This window comes from Nesoenas mayeri (genome assembly GCF_963082525.1).
Source record: "Nesoenas mayeri genome assembly, chromosome: 3".
NCBI classification, from domain to species: Eukaryota; Metazoa; Chordata; class Aves; order Columbiformes; family Columbidae; genus Nesoenas; species Nesoenas mayeri.
Genome location: NC_137544.1, coordinates 67,863,840 through 67,885,000, shown reverse-complemented (window position 1 = coordinate 67,885,000; position 21,161 = coordinate 67,863,840). Strand labels below are relative to the sequence as shown.

Sequence of the window (21,161 nt, the reverse complement as noted above, 5' to 3'; positions counted from 1 at the left end):
GAAATCTGGGTTTAGTAAGCGTAAGCTGAGTCTTACCTGGATTCAGTGAAACTACCGTGGGACTAGAGACTCCAGAGTTCAGACTGACAGTCTGGAGCAGCCAGTCATGGTGGACTCTGTTTTTCAGTGGTGGAACCAGAAGCTTGAAAGCCTCTGCAGCTTCAGGTCTAATCAGAGTGTGGTTTCATACTATTGAGAGGGTGTTTGGAGCCAAGAGGTTTTGAGATGGGCCTCTGTGTATTTAGGCTGCAGGATCTGGCCCTTTGGCCCAGACTCAGCTGTTGCAGAGGTTCCTGAAACTATTGAATGAACTTGTCATTCATGTCCATTTTGTTGCTGCTGTTGGCAGTAGGTTACTGGCAAGTTCCCTGAACATCTACAGCCTTTTAGGGGGCACCTTGTTCTAGGGAGAGTTTGATCTAATTTGGACTGAAGTCAGATACAAAACCTGGAACTTTACAAACTGCTCTGGAGCCAGCTCTTTTTAGAATTGTTCTGTGTGTAGAATAGTGTTAATGAAAGAGTTAATGAAAGCAGAGGGATAGAAATAAGCAGAGACTTTTAAGTGCTTGTGACCCTGCTTGTTACTGTGGTCATGACCAGCATGTACAACACTTTTCTAGCTTTAAAGTATTATATTAAGGACTTTTTTGACTATGACTCTCTGTTGCAGCTTTTACCAAGCTATCTCCTACTCAACAAAATAGAAAGTAGTGAAACATTGGGACACATTGTAGACTTTCACAGACAATGATGTTCATGGAACTAAATATGGAGAAGAAAAACCATAGGTGGGAGCAAGGGGGAGGAATAGATGATTAAAGTTCCAGTATGGAGTCTTGTAGTGTGTGGTAGGCCTGGTGATGCTTACAGGTACTGTTATCATAACTCTCATTACAATTCCTGGATTCATTGCAGTTACCTGAAACTATTTGCTCAGTGTTCAGCAGCAGCCAGAAGAGGCTGCAGAGGTGTTGGGTATCATCAGAAGGATACTGAGGATATGCGGAAAAAACATCTTTTTGTTTATCCATAAAGCCCTGGTGAGCCCTCCTGAGTACTGGGTGCTACTGTCCACGTATTTCAGGAAGGATATAGTGGTATTACGGAAAGTAGCAGGAAGATTTTTTTTTTCCTATTCATCAAGGTTAGAGCTCTTGCCTTTTAAGGAGGCACTTGAAAGACTGAAGCTTATCATTCTGGAGAGGTGGAGGTTATAGGAAGATTTATGACTGAAGCTTGTAAATCTTGAAGGCAGTTAATCCAGAACTGTTACAAAATTCTGCAACTTCAGAACTATGTTGCACTCAAAGCTTCTAGAACAACTGGACAGAAAGAGTCTGAGGAAGATCTTTAGTTGATTTTATTGTTATTATTATTTTTAGATGCACAAAGTAGTAAACTTCTGGAATCCTTTGCCGCAAGGTATTTTGGAGGCAGTTTTGCAGGTTAAGAAAAGGAATTTGATTAATACAGTGTCAACAGGTCTGTAAAGAGAAGAGACAGGGATCCACTCTCCAATTTCCTTAATCACAGTTGTGTATACTGAGAGAAGGAGAGGAACATACTACAAAATGGCTCAGGCTTACATGTTCTTCATGAATATCACTTTTTTGTTGCCCCTCTTGAAGACAATACTGAGCTAAAATAACCGTTTGTTTGACTTAGTGGGATATTTCCTATGTTCTTATATTAGTGTCCATTGTGATCAGAAAATCTGTAAGAGACTATACATCTAGTTAGATTTAAACTGGTTGTTTAAAATCATCACTTCATTTTGAAAGGCTTTGAATTTTTTTGTATTTGTCAATAATCAGTCAAAATCAGATTTTAAAGGAAACCTAGTCAAGTGAGTTGAAAAGAGAAAAATGACAGGCTTTATTAAGCATATATTGCTTATGTATAGATTATGTTGTTTTTTTGATAAAGGTTTGTCCTATAGGTAAATGTTTTCCTGCTTCTGTCTCCAATTGGCATTGTCTAAGTTTTTTTCCCCCTCTTCCTCCAAATCTCAGAACAATGGCACTAGAAATAATGCATACTCTTCAAAATAGCTATACCTAAATTCAGCAGTAGACTCCAGGGGCTTCATAGAGGATTATTTTATGAAAGTTATGTTGCAGCCATAGTAGAAACCTGAGGGTGCAAAAGGAAAAAAAAAAGTGGAATGTGCTCTGCTGCTTTCTCATGTTGTTAATCTGTGGAAGAAACCTGATACAATTGCAGTTGGGGATGTGATGGTTAATACTTGCTACTTGAACTTCCACTGAATTAATGATGGATTTTTCATGCATTGGGAAGTTGACAAATGGAAGCAAATGTGTAGATGTATAGAAAAGAAGAGAATAAATCTGCTTAAAGGTGGAGAAAATTGATTACCTGAGTAAAATTGGCATGAAGGATGCTAAGACTGGAATCTTAATACAGGCAGAATTTAGATTTACTATGGAGTTCATTAATATAATTAATGGGTTGTGTAATGCCTGCTTTGTCTGCTTCATTTCCATATGACATCCTACAGTTGCCATGAAACAGGTGCTGCTAGACACATGCCAAGCGTATGGTTGCTTCTGAGGTGGAGAAAATGCTTTATCAAGATACATTTATAAGATTCTGAGTTTCATTAAGTACTGTATTTAAGATACACATGGCATTCAATCATCTTGATTTTTATCTTCACATATATTCTGTGTGCAACTTAATGAGTAGAGCCTCTATTTTCATATTAATGTGAATACCTAACAAAGCATTAGTTCTTTTTTACCAATTAATTGCACTTTCACTGGATTTATTAGGGAGAAAAATAGTATGCTTAGATTTTCTCCTTGTGACTTTTTCATTTCAACTTGGTGAGAGAAATTTGATTCTGGGAAGGACTGATATGTTCTCTTCTTAACCCAAAGGCTAACTTGTGATGCAAAGCTTTTAGAAGTTTTGGAAGAACTGTGTGGACGGGAGGGCACATGAGAAGTATTGGTCTTAAACGGTTGGGTCTGCCCTTGAGAATAACCGTAGAAAGAATTAAAAATACCTTCTCAGACATCTTAGAGATGCTATTCTTTCCTCACCTCTACTTTATATTAAGCAACATAGAATTGAATTTTTACAAATTTCAAAGCTTTCAAATCCAGATTTCTGTTGTTAATGTGTTATGCAGGGAATACTGGTCAAATTTCAAACTCTCAACTTTAGCAATAGCTTGAGATGAGCTTGATAATGGTTGTCATAGGTTTTTCTGTAATGAAACCATACTCCTGAGGAATATAGCGATCTGAGAAACATATTTTTAAGGTGCTCATGCATGAAGTTTGCTAACATATTGCTGAGCTATGAAGATGTCAGCTCTGCTTTGGTACAATCTATAGAAAGGCCCACAGTATAGGAAGGTGACCTTGTTTTTTATTAATCTCTAGGGGATTAAAAAAAAACCACAAACCAAATTTATGTAAAATCCATGAATAGAATCCCTTAATGTGCACATTAGCACAGCTGACCTAGCAAGAATTAAAATAATTCACAGTTACCAGAAAGAAAAAAAAAAAATTAAAAAAAAATTATTATTTTTTTTTTTTTTACTTTGTGCAAAATGAAAAAAAGTACAACCCCAGCTAACTATCTTTCCTTGAAAAAGTAATTGTATAAGTGCTCGTAGTTTCCAAGGAAATACCTGACAGATTAAACATCTTTAAATGTTTAATATGTGTGCACTTTTGCTATGGGACCCATTATAGTAGATTGTTATTCAGGCCAGGAGTTAAAAAGACTTTATGAAATGTGTTAAATGAAAGTTTTTTCTGGAAATGAATATTTGCAATGAATTTGGAAGAAGAAAAAATACTAACTCGTGCTTCAAGGTATGAGTTGCTTCCATGTATGGTCACTTAAAATAGGTTTTCAATAGGAACAGATTATTTCTTGGAACTGTTGCAGAGTTTACCATCTTCCTCTGATAGTGCTCATCATTATTTGACACAAGTATTTTGGTCTAATCCATTCCAGTATTGTGTTTGAGAGAAGAATAACTCTTAGTCATACTTATTTGTAGTTCTGATTTTTTCAGATTTATATTCTTGTTTGGATTCAGAAGAGTGCAGAGTAGAGAACAGGTAAATAGCTAAATAGAAGTATCACTTTTAGGAGGTTGAGGATGAGGCCAGAAACTGATTTTGATGAGCTTAATTTATTTATATGTTTGTGTATATCATTTCACTTCTTAATCTCTTTTGCAGAGAGAATATGGCACTCTGTGATAGAATGTTCTTGTTTCTGTATATTCTCCCTTACACAATTACTCTAAATTTTAATTTTAATAAAAAAGTGTGTGGTAGGCAGACTATATTTGATTTCATGTAAGCATTCAGAAAAACGTGTATTAGAGTTAGATAGGGGAGGAAAGGCTATTTAATTACTTCTTACTGTTTAATTTCTAAATGTATTTTGTACTGTGGCTTCCCAGAGAATCAGAGTTTTGATTGTATTGTTCTTGAGGTGTTGGTTTTGGGGTTTGTGTTTGGTTTGGTTTGGTTTTCCCCTGTTGGCAAGTTGTCAGCTTTATAGTTAAGGCTGTGAGGCTGTGCAGTCCTTCCTGGAGCTAGAAACTTATTTCTTTAAGGAAAGTTGGCCTTATGTCCAATGGTATCTTCGGGGTTTTTTTTGGTTTGGTTTGGTTTTTTTCTTTCCTCTATTTGCTAGGCACATGTAGTGGGAGTTCCTAGACTCACCTTTTAACAAGGAATTGCAGGGATGGGTGAAGAAGGAAAGGATGGACTAATAGGTCTGGAAATCTGCATGTTAAGAGGTTGGAGAGGCAGTTTGCAGGAGGAGAATATGGCACTTATAGTCTGGGGGTTTTTTTGTTTGTTTTGGTTGTGTTTTGTTGTTGTTTTGTTTTGTTTTCCCAAGCAATAAGGATAAAAAATATACCTCAACCTAATTCTAGGTGAGGGTGTTGACATGTAGCGAGGAAGTATAAACTTGCAATGCTTGTTACTGCCAGAGGGTGAGATCCTGCTTAGGAGGGGTGTTTGCTGGATAGAAATTCATAAGCTTATAATGTGATTGCCAGTCTTAAGTATAGACCAGAGACCTTATTATATTATTGAAAGAGAGATGAAAGAAATGCTAGCAATATCTGTATGAGCCATGCTTTATAGTTCAAGCTGTTCAGTGCTCAAGAAGGCATGGAGTGAGGAGAAGACCTTTTTTTGAGTGCTCCAGTGGATAGAATAGTTTGGGAGAACTGGGGAACTGCTCAAGTCCTGCTGAAGGAAATTGAGATAAGTGTAGAGGGGTCAGACTTGGGTTGTTGGTGGTTTGTAATTTTTTTTTTTTTTTTTTTTTCAGTAATCTTTATAATTGTTTATCTCTTTCTGCTGTCTTTCTGCACCTCTTGGATCCATCAAAAGAAATATCAAGAGTCCCTTGGCAATGATCTCAACAGGCGCTTCAGCAGCCTCTACTGGTCTCGTATTGCAACTTGTTGCATCTAATTTGCTGTCATTACAGCAGTCTTCTTAGCACATCTCTAATGTGCACCATTAATTCTATGAGGAAATGTACTCTACATTCACAGCACTCTTTTAATAAATATTGACAGCCAGTTTTCTAAAATAAACTTTTAGATGGATTACTTTTATAGCATTTTTAGCCATGTGAGTAACGCAGTTCAGGGCAGTTCATCTTCTATAAGAGTCCAGTAAAACACAGTTCAGATTTGATCAGTTTAAAACTACAGAAAAACATGAGTCATTTACTTATTAGATGTAGCTGAAGGATAAAGGCAGCTTGATTTTTGGGGAAGGCAAAGGGCATGCTGTTCACTGTTGCAGTGTTCTGCATGTTTCCAAAAGCTGTTTCTAGAGTGGTGACTGACGATAAATGGGACTTCAGTCATTACGAGTGCATCGTAAGTTCAACTGGAGTTGTTCAATACAGCAGTTATGTTAATATTCGCACAACTATCTTTGATATTTCTTATGGTATGGACTGTATGTGAAGTTGCAGTAAGAAAAGTAATAAACAAGAAGTGAAGATAGCAGCTGACATTCTGTGATGTTTTGTTGAGATTTTGGTAGGTGTAATTACGTCATAAAGTCAGTTTTGGCAGAATTTACTCTGAAGAGCACTCGCATTATAAGTATTTTGTGAAAAGTCAACGTGATGTTAAGTTTAAGGTTTGTATTGAAGAATTGTCTTTGATCTGTTGAAAGTTTGCTCTGTCAGAAGAAAGGAGATTTAAAAATTTATTTCTTAACTGGCTATTGGTCCAGACTTATAATGGCTTAACATTTGGCATCTGAAGCATATATTGCATTAAGTCGTCTTTGAGTTTTTTAATAAACAAGATAAGCAGTTTATTTTTTGTCTCCTACTCATGGTTCTGAGTAGCCTTTGGGAGATGATGCATTGTTTACTTTTGTATCAATAGTTTTCACAGAATAAAACTTCAACAGGAGCTCTCCATCCATGTTCCATCATGTTACAATTGCCAGGCCTTTTAAGTTATCTGGGGATCTTGCCAGTAGTCTTTGAAAGAACACAGCTAATTAATTATTCCATTTACTTAGTATTTCTGGCATACATGAGCAGTAGGATCTTTGTTGTGCTTGTCTCTTTTCAATAGTTTAAAGTCACACTGAAGGGTTTTTTGAAACAGCTGAAAGGAGTATGTGTAAGGATTAGTAAATGGACATTACTACAAAAATAACTTCATATTGTACTGCACTCCAGTATTTAAAAGGTTTCCTTTGTAAGTAAACCCTTCTTTTAATGGGTTAAGGAAGAGTTTTTCTCAGAGTCACCATTGCTGGATGTAATTCCTGCTGATAATTAATTTCTTGAATAGATTTTTTTCAGTTTACTTCTGTAATGCTATATTGCCATTATTTTATGCCTGAGTCTGAATGAAGCCAAATCTTGCTGCCAGCAGTTTCCTTTACCTCCTGTTGGTACCCCTTTTTTTCTGTGCTGTGCTACTGGCCATCTTGGCTGCTCACTCTTGCTTTTGTGCCTTTTATTTTCCACTGGTGTATATATAACTTTCTAACAATAATCTGGATGTTCTGCTGCCACATTCCGAGTTCCATGGCTGACAACAGCACTACGTTTCCATTCCTTAGGCTTGCATCTGTCAGAATAACTTTTAGGTTCTTTAAGCTTTCCTCTGGCAAGATGAGATGGATGTCGAGTCCTTTTTATAGTTCCTTTGCAACATCAAGAGTTGGGAAAAAAACTGTTAATCTGTCTGTACTAAAGAGACCTCATGAGGCTTCCTGTTCTGCCTCTTGAGACTTCCTTAAGGCTTATTAATAATCTCTAAATATCTTCGAGCTCTGCAGTAGGTTTTTCTTTAAGTGATGTTTGCAGTGAGACCTTAATGTTTGTATGACACAAATACATTTTTCATATGCTATATTGGCAGTGAAGCCATAGAAGCTACTTATTGTAATTGGAACTGAAGAAAAAAAAACACCACCTTTTTTGTGATTGTGGTGGATATACTGCCTTCAGGAGTTTTGAGTGTGTTTTTCTGTGAATGAAAATAGTGAGACCAGAGGCTATTGCATTTCTTTTCTCCCATACTGCAGTAAATATAATGATGTTCTGCCACGTTGACACATTTGATGCTTGTGAAAAAAAAATTGTTAGTAACTTCAGTAAAATGATAGTTAACTCTGCCTCTTCCTTCACTAACTGCATGCATTTTCTTGGTGCTAGGCCACCAAAGCTTTAAAGTACAGTAGTAAAATAAGCCATTGCCCAAGTATTGCATGCTGCTAACAATTAACTGTGTTTTGCAAACATGGGGTGATATCCCATAAGTCATTTTATGGATCATGAAGGTGCAGAAAAGCTTCTTTGCAACCCTTCTTTGAATTTTAAGGTAATTCTTATAATACTTTGCTGTTTTGGAGTAGTAAATGGCAATTGTGGTCATTATGTATTTTATCAAAGACACTGAAAAATGAGTTAGAATACGAAATATTTTATTGAAATTAAGTACTGGGGTGACAGTGTGGAATGATCTTCTGGTTTTCAGTGTTTTGAATAATCTTTTTTAGTCTATTATCTGTGTTTTACATTAAAAGAGTTGATACATTAGTCTTTCTCCATGCAGTTTTTGCTGTAAAAGTTGTGAAAGTGCTGTTTTGCCGATTTGATTAAAAATCAAAAGATGGGAATTTATATAAAGAGAAAATATGAACTTTTTACTACTGTACAGGGAATTTGAGATGGAGAGTATAGAATTTACTATTTTGTTAATGATACTTCTTGTGGTATAGGTTGCTTTAATGTAGGTTAGAGAAACGGGGAAAAAAAGAGGTATTGGGAGGATCAGGGGGAGGTTAGCTGTTTAGCAATAAGTTTAATGGGCTACTCAGTATGAGAGGAGTGGAAAAATGTCACTTCATACTGAACTAAGGCAAACCAGTTTCCTTATTAATAGAATCCTCTGTTTTTCTGGACTTGCTGTCTTCATGCCAGCTTTGAATTTTAGTTTGAGAAGCATTGTGGTACAGTTATCATTTATAAATAATTTCATTCTTTAGTTGCTTAATTTTGTGTGTGTGTGGTGTTTTGTTTTGTTTTTGCTCCTGCTGAACAGTGTTTTTCTTAATAGTTGTTTAAAAGATGATGTTGAGATGAATAGTATTTTGTCACTGCTCAGATTTGTCTAGCATTCCTATACTACAGAAGAAATAATGGGTGTGTTTTTAGTGAGGCATGGATTCATTAATTTTTAAATTTCACCACCACTGCCACGGAGTTGACTTTTTCAGCGTTTAAGAATATAAAATTTTGGAGCAGTGTCAACCCAGCTTGTGTTTTCTGTCAGAGTACATGTATTTCCACAGTTGGGAGCAGGATCTGCAGTCGTGGTTGCTCCAAGCCAGAGATGGGTGGCTGCTGAAGGCAGGTGGAAGAGAGCGTTTGCTGCCTCAAAGCTTTATGAATTGGTTGCTTTAAACATGAGTAAATGTAAACACGCTTTAGCATAGTTTTAACAGTACATGTACATACACACTGAACATTGTGCTAGACCAATGCACAGGAGGGGAGAGGAACTCTTTAGTACTTCGTGTTTGAAGTGTTATTTCAGGATTTCATTTTAACTCTTGCAATTCTTATCCCTTATTTTAACCACATTAATGTTATATTTAATTGAGCTTTTCTCTACAATGAAGTAAAAGCCTGACACTTTTCTGGTAGAAAATTAATTTGTGATTATATCAGAGCATTTATGAGACTAAAATAATGAGCAGATGTTTCCTGGAATATTCTTGGGACTGTCAGTCTTCACTGTTTTGTTGACTAACAAGTTGGTTTTTTCCTATGTGTAGTGCACATAGATGAAGTCTTCAGAGTAACATATATTTCAGGTTGTTTTGATTTTTTTTTTTTCTTTTTTTTTTTCTTCAGAGCTGTTCTTAAATTGTTGGCAGAAAGTTGAACTGGTTAATGTGTTGCTTTTGAGATCATGTTAATGGAGGTTGGCTGCTTCAGGCCAATTAGCAGTTGACTGGTAATTGTGTCACTTCAGGCCAGAGAAGATGTAGGAGCTGAAAAAGTCTTATAATAGACTGGTTCATTACTTCAGTCCTGCAATAGTGTTACACCTGTCTTGTCAAGCCTGCTGAAAGTCACCTGCTTTGTGCTTTCCCATCAATTCTTTGCAGTTTTTCTCCATCTTTTCGGTCTTGAGAGGAGTTATAGCATTGCACTACTTTATATCTGAATCACAAGTGGTGTTAATGCACTAGAAGATTGCGATTAATGCTTCCCAATTAACTTGCCGCTAGTCCCCTTTTAGCACACAGAAGTACAGGCACATAAGCACATAGGCTCACTTACAAAGTGAGTGTCCCAGTGGGATTGTTGGGAGGGAACTCTGGCTGATGGGATCCAGGGAGCAGCATGTATAGGTGCCTGGTGGCACTGGAGGCAGTTCTCTGCTGCAGGTAGCTGTGAGTCAGCATGTGGGATAACAGTGTGTGTTGAACATGAGCCAAAGCAAAAAGAAAAGCAGATAAAGGAGGGAAGGAGAAATCTAGTAAATTGATGGAGATGTTTGAATAAGATTTGCTAACTTTGCTAACGAGGTAAATGAACGTTGGAGTTCACTACTCTGTGTTTTCTGAAAACTATATGGGCACATTTATTTGTAATATACATGATGAAGATACCGTTCCATTGCTTAACATATACGCGCGTTCTTCCAAATTTAATTCGTTTAAATTCTTCTTGGTAAAAGCCTGTGGATATCATATGGCCAGGGCAGATAATTTGTATCAATGTGTTGATTGGGTGATTGTGATATAATCTTTGTAACTCCTCTAATTTCCTTCAAAGGAGAAACGGACTTAGTTGAAGAAATGTGAGTTGTCGTAGGGCTATTTCTCAGAATATTGAAGTATTTTGGGTGAAAAACAAGTAGACTTGCTAGTAAATCATTAAGCTTAGAAGCACTGAACTTCTAGCCACAACATTCTGATAGTAAACCATAACAGTGATGATGAAGGTAGCAGTGTAGGTGTACTTAAAAGCTGAATGAACACCATCTTCTGATTTTTGATGTAGACTTCTTTATGTTTGTGTTTTAAATAAGTAAAAAATGCTATTCTTAAAAACATGGATTTTAATACTTTGAATCAAGTATTTTTTTTATTCATAATATATTTTTATAATGTCAATATAAAAACTAAGCAAGAAACTGGTCAGGAGATGTGTCTATTAATGGCTAGTTTTCAAGGTTTTGAGTGCATGAAGGAAAAATAGTTAGCCAGAGATGTTGCATGGGAAAACACTGATATAAAATACAGACTTATATTTCATAACTGGAAAGAGAGGTTGTGTGTGTGCATTTCCTTTTTTGGCGTCGTTTTTTGTTGCGTTTTGTTACATCAGAAGTGTCTGCCTTCAATGTCTTAAGGTTTTCTTTCCTTTTCCAGAAAATGCTGGGACAGAAGAGATGAGTACTCCCTTTATTAAGGCCTAAAACTGCCTGTTGAAAAACAATCCTGACCAGGCAATATACGAATGGCCCAAGGAAGCCAGCAAATTGATATTCAGGTTTTACATGACCTGCGACAGAAATTTCCCGAGGTACCTGAAGGTGTTGTATCCAGATGCATGTTACAGGTCAGTGTTCTGTTAATGACTGTATGAGTAAGCAATGATGCTTATTTAAAGTGTTAAATGTGGATGTCTCATTTGAAAACAGATTTTTCTTTCTATTTGCCTTTTTGTGTGAGATAGATATAAACAGCCAATTTTTTTATATTGTGCAGCTGGCTAAGTGTTAAACTGGCCTCCCTTTTTCCATCTCTAATCAGGGGTGGCCCAAGGTGAACAAGCCTGTAAATCAGTGTGTGCATGGAGACTACCATCTCAGCAATCAGTATGTTCATGCCTTTTGGCCATCTCAAGAGCCAAAAGTAACTGTGGCAAAAGGAGGGATGCAAAGCCAACTTGAGTCAAGCAGGGACAATTTAGGGCAGTGCTACGCAAATGCAGCTTTGTTTTGTTTTGAGGGGCAGGGCAGGTCCTGAAGCAACTTTGCTACCTTGTCTCCATCAGGCCGTTGCCTGTGTGCAGGTTGCCCCCACTGTTTTCAAGTCCAGCTCCCTTGACTGCAGAGCCAGCGCTGGTGGCCTTATGTATCTTCTGCAGCGGAGAGCCTAGGCATGCAACACAGGCACCCCTAAGCTCTGCTACCAGATGGACTTGCTTTGGTTTATTGTAGCTTTGGATTCCACACTTATATACCCATATTTTGTATTAATTTCTGCTCTATAACATCACACTACTTACTTCAGCAGATAAATTATTATGCCACTCCAAAGCCCAACATGGGAACACCTGAATACCTAGAGTTAAGAAATGCTTGTAGACATACTTAACTATGTTGCTTAAACATGTTTGCTTTGCATTTTCCAGTGATCCCAAAGCATCCATACTGATTGAATGTTTTTAATTATCTAAGGTATTCAAACTTTGAGTACTCTGGATAATAAGAGGATGGTCTGAATATTTATATTGCTCATCAGTAAACACAACTTGACTGGAGAAGATGGGTAATGAGTTCCCAGAAGCTAGCTATCTCTCCAGTATGGCTAGGACATCTATGGTTATGTTGCAATTGCAAGAAAAAGAATGTTGATTGTCTTGCTTTTTATATGTATTTTTATGTATAAAATACATATCTATGTGTCCTTGTATATGTAGTCACACACGCATCCAAACACACTGTTTGTGTTGTGACTATGCCAATTTAATGTTTGTATTTTCAAGACTTTTTCATGACTCTCCATTTATAGTAGACTAAGAAGCTGTGAAAACTGCAGTTCTTTGAGAGAATTGTTTTTGATTGGGAGAGGGCAAAATTCTGCTCAGGACTTTTAAGTTTCAAGTGTTTTCCAACCCTTTCTCTCTAATTATTTAGCCAAAGAGGAAGCTGAACCAGACAATAAATTGCCTGTATTTGTTCTCAGGACTGTACACCACCATTTTTATGTTAGTTCTCTGTAGGACTAGTCTTATACTATAAGTACAGGTTTTTTTCTTCAAACATGAGAACTGCTTGTTGAGCAAGGTTAATGAACCTAATAGAGTACATCCATCAGTAATCACTTTTTGAATGTAATTCTTGATAAATTTAAAAGCTAGTGCTTGGTTCTTGAGAGACACTTAACAGTCTTTGTAACATTGAATATAGTGAGTTTGGGTTTTTTATGAAAAGGAGCCTTATAACTGTGAAGAAAAGATTGTGCAAATGCCATATTTTGACAGGAATGTGGGGGAAGGGTTTAGATTTGGGGGAGTGTTTTACCTAAGCTTTCATAAGAGAATTTTTCAAAAATTCCATAGGGTGATTAATGTTCTATATGCGCACTATTGTTACACTAGAAAGGTACCTTTTCTGTTGTTCACTGAGCGCTTCTAAGGCTCATTAATAAAATCTGTCATGTTGGTGGTTCTTTGAAATTTCATAAGCTCTGGTTTCTCTGAATCAAGTAGCTTTTAGCTATGCCACTCAGCACAAATTTTGTACTTGGACTGGTCATAAAGATTGAAAAGCAGAATCTGACAGTACTTTTGCATGTGTTTGCAATACTGCTGGAACACTGTCTGAATCCTGAGTTCTGCCTTCTTGTAGTTGAGCATAGTGAAAGGAACTTCTGATAAATGCAGTGAATATGGTTTAGGTCAGCGAGAGGTGTATTTAAGGACATTATGAGGTATAAGAAATACTGCATTTGACTTGCCCCACAGTACCTGATATGCAAACACCTTGTGTCAGGATGAAGTTCTTTTTATACCAGGAAGCATAAGAGATCCCAGGAGAGAACCTGACAGTTTAAGCAATTTCGAGTGATACTGACCAAAGACTTTTATAACAAGAAGAGTTACTCCAGATCACAGCAAATTGTGCAGGAAAACTATACAGATACTTCAGTCCTCTTCCTTGAACTTTTTTAGCCAAACACTTTCAGCTTGTTTTTAAAGGAAAGATTATAGCATTATATGCTTATAATGAAAAACTTCAGGATAAACAGAGTGTGCAAATGTCTTGAGGTGAGTAGTCTGCTGTTGAAATACCTGAACAATATTTAGTATACTAAAAGCCGAGGACCACCAAAAATCTAATAGGATGAAATTTAAACCTGAGTAATCTAGGGAATAGAAAGTTTTATTTCTTTCTTGGGCTGACAGCATTGAATGTTCCTGAAAAGTTTTGCATCTCACTGTTCTTCCCAACAAGTCTCCTGCATTCAGCTCGCCCTTTCTCCTAATTTAAAGGAGTGACTGCAGCGTCCTCAGTCTGTGGACATTGTCCCGTTTTGCTCTTTTTTGTGTCTGGAGCATTCTGTAACCACCTGCTCCTCGAGTCTACGTCCTCTCCTTGCTTCCTCATTTCCCTCCAACATTCTTATTCTTTCTTTTTTTTTCTTTCTCTTTCAGGGTGCCAACATTTTAAACTCAATTGGGACATGGGCAGAGCTAAGATGAGGGGTATTGTTTTGCTGGAATATGCTCATTTCTGCCATCAACCGGTTCTCTGATCTATAAAGAACTAGAAGCGGTTGAAACTCTGCCTCTGCCAGCCAGAAGATGCCAGGGGTTCCATGTACCCTGTTTCCCTTTTCAGTTCTCCAATTTGCTCATTGACGTCACTGAAATTTTGGAATTGATTGGATGCAGTCTTAAAAAAGAAAAAAATTGTCCAAAGAAATGCATTCAAGCTGAATGTAAGGGCCTTGCAAGCTTGGCCTGTTCCTTTTTGGTTTGGTATTTTTGGCCTTTCTGTTAATAATTTTAATTCACTTAAGTTCATGCAAAATCTGCCTTTAAGATCTTTCTAGCTTGTTTTTCTGTGGCATCCTATCTTTTTCCCTTTTCTGGCTCCTTTTTCTCCTTTGCAACAAATACAAGCCTATTGTTCTTATCCTTTCTTACCCTCTGTTCTCTCTATGTGTGATTCCTTTCTTCACTACTAACTTCATTTGATTACTTTGTCCTTTGGTGCTTATTCCAAACTAGAGCCAATATGTATACCATCGATTTGACCCACTTTTGTGTCTCTCAAGACTTTTCTGCAACAATTCTTACATACAGTTGGCTAGTTAGATGGCCTTTAGGGAATCCTGTGGTTTTAGAAGGCTTTGTGGCTGGGTTTTTTGTGTGATTTGTGGTGGTTGTTTTGGGGTTTTTTTTGTTGTTTTTGTTTTTTGGTGGTTTTTTTGTTTGGTTGGTTTGGTTTGGGTTTTTTTTTTGTTTTTTTTTGTTTGTTTGTTTTGTTTTGGGTTTTGGTTTTGTTTTGTTTTGTTTTTAAGGGTTCAGAGCTGAATCTGGCCTATATCAATGCACAGTTTTGGTTTTGTGAGTGAAGCTGAGATTTATCTTCCTTCACCTGCTTCTGTCATGTCTGTCCTTTTTTATTTCTTTTTTTTTTGTAAATGTGTAAGGTAAACACAGTCTTGGTACGTCTACACGACACTCTATGACCTAATACTCTCCACCAGTTTAACAAAAATAACTTGATACAAAGCATGTAGCATGGATCAATTTGTCTTGCTTGTGTTATTCTTTAACCGATAATGTTACTACTTGGCATATGCAAATCTTTCCTTGATCATATGCATTTTTTCTAGTAAATATTTCTGTGTGCTGGATGAATTTGACACCTATTTAGTTTTAATAATATCTGGGCCTCAACAGATGCTCTTCTGGCTGAAAGTATTAACTTCTATTTGGGCTGGGGGGCAGTTCTATAAAATGAGTAATATGAACAGAACACAGTATTAAGAAATTATGCTACTGTTGCATGTTTACTCTTTTCTAAAAATTGTTGTGTAGGAACTGAATTGAAAAGATCCAAGTACATTATTACTAAATGTAGAAAAAGAGAAGAGAGATTAGAAGTTTGCTTCTGAAATGTCCTTAAAAAGCAAATTAGCTAGATTGTGGGTTTTGTTTCAAGTCATCCTATTACAGCTTTTATAAAGTAACTTATACAAATATATGTATTTAACAGCTTTGTGAGCAGTGGTTTAAAATGAAATTTCAAATGTCCCCTGGGTTTTCCATTAATAGTTTAATCTTGCAAAAGAGTAATTATGCTTTATACATATACTGAATTTTTAACATTTCCTTTATAGTCATGTACAGCTCCTTGCATCAGCATGTTTCTTTTCTAAATAAGATTCACTTTCCATTTTCAGCAAGAGATAATGCATAACTGGTTTTGAAGTATTTGGGAAAACATTTAAAATGAACATGTATTTTGATTTTTGGTTTTAAGTCATTGATTAGTAATACACGTGTGCTGTGAGTCAATTTCTTCTGTCATCTTCCCCCTCAAGCCAGAGACTTGGTCATTACTGAAGGTTGTCTGGAAATTGAGAAGGAATAGTGAAAGTATTCATCCAAGGTGTATCATATTGTGTGGTGTTAGCTTGTCAAGGTCACATATCTCCCTGTCACTGCTTCAGCAGCAGTGCCAACCTCTGCCCTTGGTGCCAGTGACCAAGTTAGTGTTCTCAAAATAGTGAAGTTTCACATGCAAGCCCCTTGTGCATGTGTAGTAGCTATGCGAGCCAGCAACCTAAAGCTTTCTGTTTGATGCTAGCTACATTGACAATTTTTGGTGATTGGATGCATATATATCTGTGACAATATTTTATCAGTAATGTCAAACTTTCATCTGTCTTTTATAGAATAACAATAATTTGGATGCCTGTTGTGCAGTTCTCTCTCAGGAGAGCACAAAGTATCTCTACGGTGAAGGAGACCTAGGTTTTTCAGATGACTCTGGGATTCCTGGACTACGAAATCACATGACATCTCTTAATTTGGATTTACAGTCACAGAACGTGTATCACCATGGAAGAGAAGGAAGTAGAATGAATGGAAGTAGGACTCTAGCTCACAGCGTTAGTGATGGACACCTTCAAACCAATCAGTCCAACAATGAACTGTTTCAGCAGGAACCGCAGACAGCACCTGCGCAGGTTCCACAAGGATTTAATGTCTTTGGGATGGGTAATACAGTTAGTACTTCTAATCCAGGGCCGCACCTTGGATTTCACCTAGGCAGCAAAGGAGTATCTAACTTGTCTCAACAAACGCCCAGATTCAACCCCATTATGGTAACTTTAGCGCCAAATATTCAGCCTGGTCGCAACACCCCTACGTCTTTGCACATACATGGTGTACCTCCTCCTGTACTTAACAGTCCACAGGGAAATTCTATCTATATTAGGCCTTACATCACACCTCCTAGTGGTACCACTCGACAGACACAGCAGCAGCCAGGCTGGGCATCTCAGTTTAATCCCATGCACCCTCAGCAAGTCTACCAGCCTTCGCAGCCAAGTCCCTGGACTACTCTTCCTACATCCAGTACTACGCCACATACCTCATTGCAGCACTCAACGCAGCCAAATCAGCAAGGCCACCAGACTTCTCATGTCTATATGCCTATCAGTTCTCCTACTACTCCACAAGCACCTATGATTCATTCATCTGGTAGTTCACAATCCTCTGCGCATAGCCAATACAACATTCAGAATATATCCACAGGACCTCGCAAAAACCAAATTGAAATCAAACTTGAACCACCGCAAAGAAACAATTCTTCTAAGTTGCGTTCAACTGGCCCTCGCACTTCCACTACTCCCTCTTCCCTCAACAGCCAGACATTAAGTAGGAGTCAACCCACTGTTTACATATCGGCCAGTCCTCCAAATACTGATGACGTGATCACACGTGGTCAACCTAAGGTCTACATTTCAGCAAATGCCACAGCAGGAGATGATCAACTTGTGCGGAACCAGCCCACGCTTTTCATATCAACAAATCCTGGAGTATCTACCACTTCTAGGAATATGTCTGGTCAAGTAAGCATGGGTCCTGCATTTATTCATCACCATCCACCCAAGAGTCGAGCAGTGGGCAACAGCACCACTGCAACCTCTCCTCGAGTGGTGGTTACGCAGCCTAACACAAAATATACTTTTAAAATTACAGTTTCTCCAAATAAGCCCCCTGCAGTTTCCCCAGGGGTAGTGTCCCCAACCTTTGAACCTACAAACCTTCTAAACCTTCCTGATCACTATGTTGAACCAGAGGGTATCCAGCATCTTACTGACCCTGTTTTAGCACATGTGGATAGGATCAGTGATGCACGGAAATTGAGTATGGGATCTGATGATGCTGCCTACACGCAAGGTAATATTCTTCATATAAATAGTAGAGATTTCAACCAGATTGTCAAATCAGAATGTAGATTGCAGAACAGGAAACAGTTAATAAACCTTTGTGATGTTAATACAGTACCTTCAACTTCAGCATACATCAACACTTGATAAATAAAAAAGCTTTATAAGCAAATCATTTCTTTTTATAGTGAAGACATGTAACTTAATACTTGGAGATAATTATTCTGTTTGTGTTAAGTAGATAACATTATCTGTTTAATGAAGTGGAGTCATAGCGTCTTCATTTTTATGTTGTTCTGAAAGAAACATCTAAGCTTGTTCAGTTTGTCCTAACAATTTAAAGTTACAAGTCTACTAGCAGATTTTTTAATCAGTTGAGATACTGTTTCCATTGGATAAAGTTCTCATTTCTTTTTATTTCTGTGAATGTTATTTAAGAAGCAAGAAAAGCAGACTTCAGAAGCAATTGGTGGGATGAATTGCTTTCTTCCATGTTTCTTCATGTGTTCCTGACAATAAAATGCTTGAAGTCTTGATACCTACTTCTGTTAGAGAATGTGAGAGGACCACCACACCAAAGAAAGCTGTTTTACGGGATCAGTGGTGTAATGGGAGGGTGAAACTTAAAATATTTTATACAACACCACAACCTGCTAGTCTTTTTCTTCTGTTTTCATGTTTTTTGCATGCTTTTATTGCCAATGTGATGGTTTATTAATCCTCCTGTGGACTTGTTGTACAAGGATTTTGAAGAAGTATTAGGATATTTAAGCAATATTCAGGATAGGATGTCAAAATAATTTCTCTTTGACCTTATTAGTCCTCTTTGGACTTAACAAACAATTCCACATTTAAAAAAATGGCTTGTTCCATAGCTATTCTAGAAGTTCTTCAGATTAATTTAGCCATTTTGTTTTGTATAAGCAAGTACAGTGATCGGAACACTGGGAGCCTGGTCTGCATCTGGACTACTATAGTAATGAAATAAACCAGAAACTGATTATAGCTTGTGCTCTACTTCTGGGTGTAGTTATATCTTCAAGAGAGCAATCCATGCTAACTTAAGTGTCTAAAGGTTAGGTGTCAAAACTGAAAAACTAACATCCTAGACCATCTTTTACAATTAATGAAAAGTTAACTTCAGAAACTGGTTCATCTGCAGATAAGCAAAACTAATTGCTCTCCAGATGTGATATTCCCTTTCCTTACTCTGAAGGGAGAGTTGTCTGACTGTTTTAGTCCTAGAAGACTTTAGATACTCAGAAGTTAAGCAATCAGAATTTTGTCCTTAGGCTCTAAATACTGTTTGAGATCATGAACTTGCTTCACAAGCATTCTGCATTTTAGGGATACTCTTACCCAAAAGGTAAATTTCTCCTGTTCTGCCTTTCTGATGGAACTGACTTCTGTCAGGTATAGCTCATCATCTCCTGTACCCCTAGTAGCAGTGGCTGCTGTAACCTGACTTCCTGCACAATCTCCAGCATCCAGTTTATCAAACTGAGACAAGCTTGTGACATCCCGTTCTGCTATGCAGCCTGGAGTTCAAAAGCATTGACTGGTTCCTACCTGCTCTGGAGCCCAGTTGTTCCTGAAGCCAAGACAACGCAGTTTTTAGATGAAGATGAAATATAGATGCATGATGTGGGCTGGTGCAGCTTTTGGCTTTCTGATGACTTTAGGGAAATGCTGTCCTGCTGTGTCCTTCACTAGTTCATGTAAACTCAGGATTATGAAGTTCTTTGTATTCAGAAGTGTTTACAATTTCTGGCATGTATTCCTCCATTTCTGCTGTAAGAAGTGCAGTATTTTTAATTTTTATGTTTTGATCTTTGGAAAGTTTAAAACTCTGTGATGGACTTACTTCTGCAATCTTGATATCTGGTAGTCCTAGTTATTGCTTTTAAATTTGAATCTTTTACTTAGATTTGGCTTATTTCTATTATATACTGAAAGTGTGATTTGAGTAAATTTATGCTTTCCATTGTGAAGCCATGTTCTAAGCTGCTTACAATTTAGCGAGACTCTGCAAAAAAGCTTCCATGCTGGTTGTTCATCTTATTTTCATTTTAGCCTCAGAACAGATGGGTAGTTTCTGTGGCCATGATTAGAGAAAAATGTGTTTTCATCAGCTTTTCCATTTTTGTCCATAATGCTCCTTACCTTGGCAAGGAGAACTGAAACTGGCTTGGGGTAGAAGGAATGTGAAAGGTGGAGTTGCTTTGTTGACAAAGGAGACTTCCTTCAATTTGTTCCAGTGAAATACATTCATATGCATGGTCCAGCCCAGGAGAATAGAAGGTGTGTTGGACCTATCTGCAAGTGCTGCTCCCTGCCATATATTTGGCTCTGTACATCAGGCCTCACTCTTTTAAGTGAAGCTATTTTTTTAAAAAAATAAAGGAGTATTGGAAAGGGTGAATTAAAAAAAAAAAAATCCATGTGAACTGTTGAAATTACATATTCAATGACTGAATTTTGTGCAGCTTCAGATACAGAGTTTGAAAATGTGCGCAACCGTAAGTGTGTCCTGAGAATTTTGCTAACCTACTGCCACAGAATAATTGCATTGCCAGAATTCCCCTTTCCTCCGTATTTGGCAAACTAAGAAATTTCAAAAATTCATAGATCAGTAGAATAGGATGAAACAGTAGTGTTCCTAGTTTTTTTATTGGAAACACAGTAATAAAAGACACTATAAAACAATTTTTTAAAAATTCAGATTCACAGAAGCTTTTAGAAAACCATTATGCATACATTTTCTTATTTACAAGTATACTCAGTGCCTGTTTGAGTAGGTCTCTAGGAAAAGTGAACTTTTGTACTCTAGAGTTTCACATTCCTTGTAATTATAATGATTTACAGGGTTTTTTTGTAGAAAATGTGTGTTTTAATGTCAAAGGAAACAGTGAACATGCAGAAGCTGAAACAGTTTTGTGTGCACAGTACCCTGTTTGCACGTAGTGAAAACATTGAAATCTATTCTGGTTGTGGTAAAAAAATGATGAGTCAAGGAGGCAGTCTTTGTTCTCCTTTTGCTAGGATGATTACAGTAAATAGATTGATTACAGTAAATAGCTTCTTTTTGAGGATGTCTGAGGCTTTCTGGCTTGTACTCCAGGTTAAGTAAATTTGGGTGTGCCTGTGCTGCCTGCATAGGTGGAATCCCCTTCCTTCAAGAAGCAGAGAATTACCAAAAAGGCCATGAAAATTCTCCTTGTGCACCACGTAAGCTACATCTAGTAGCTGAATTGCATTGGATTCAGAGATGCACTGAAATTTTTCTTAATGTTTTCAGTTGCTTTGATTGACACTAGAGGGAGCTGAATACTTAAATTGCTGTTTTACATAAATAAATACCGCCATGGGTTATGGGGGGTTTTTGTCTTCCCCACCACATTTTTCCTACAGCTGCCAAATTGGCATTTAAGCAAAATTACC

General features: G+C 37.3%; 1 protein-coding gene across 4 annotated transcripts in view; it reads left to right on the top strand.

Moving 5' to 3' along the window:
* Positions 1-21,161, top strand: part of TAB2 (TGF-beta activated kinase 1 (MAP3K7) binding protein 2) — a 61,361-nt gene that overhangs the window by 30,778 nt on the left and 9,422 nt on the right. For 2 of the 4 annotated variants that reach the window (XM_080342166.1, XM_080342167.1), the window contains exons 2-3: positions 10,950-11,139; positions 16,218-17,730. In XM_080342166.1, the coding sequence (XP_080198292.1) occupies positions 11,038-11,139; positions 16,218-17,730 (1,615 nt within the window). In that variant the 5' untranslated portion in view covers positions 10,950-11,037. Of the gene's footprint in view, positions 1-10,949; positions 11,140-13,532; positions 13,576-13,962; positions 14,250-16,217; positions 17,731-21,161 lie in introns of those variants that run through there. The other 2 variants (XM_080342169.1, XM_080342168.1) reach the window with 2 other exon arrangements.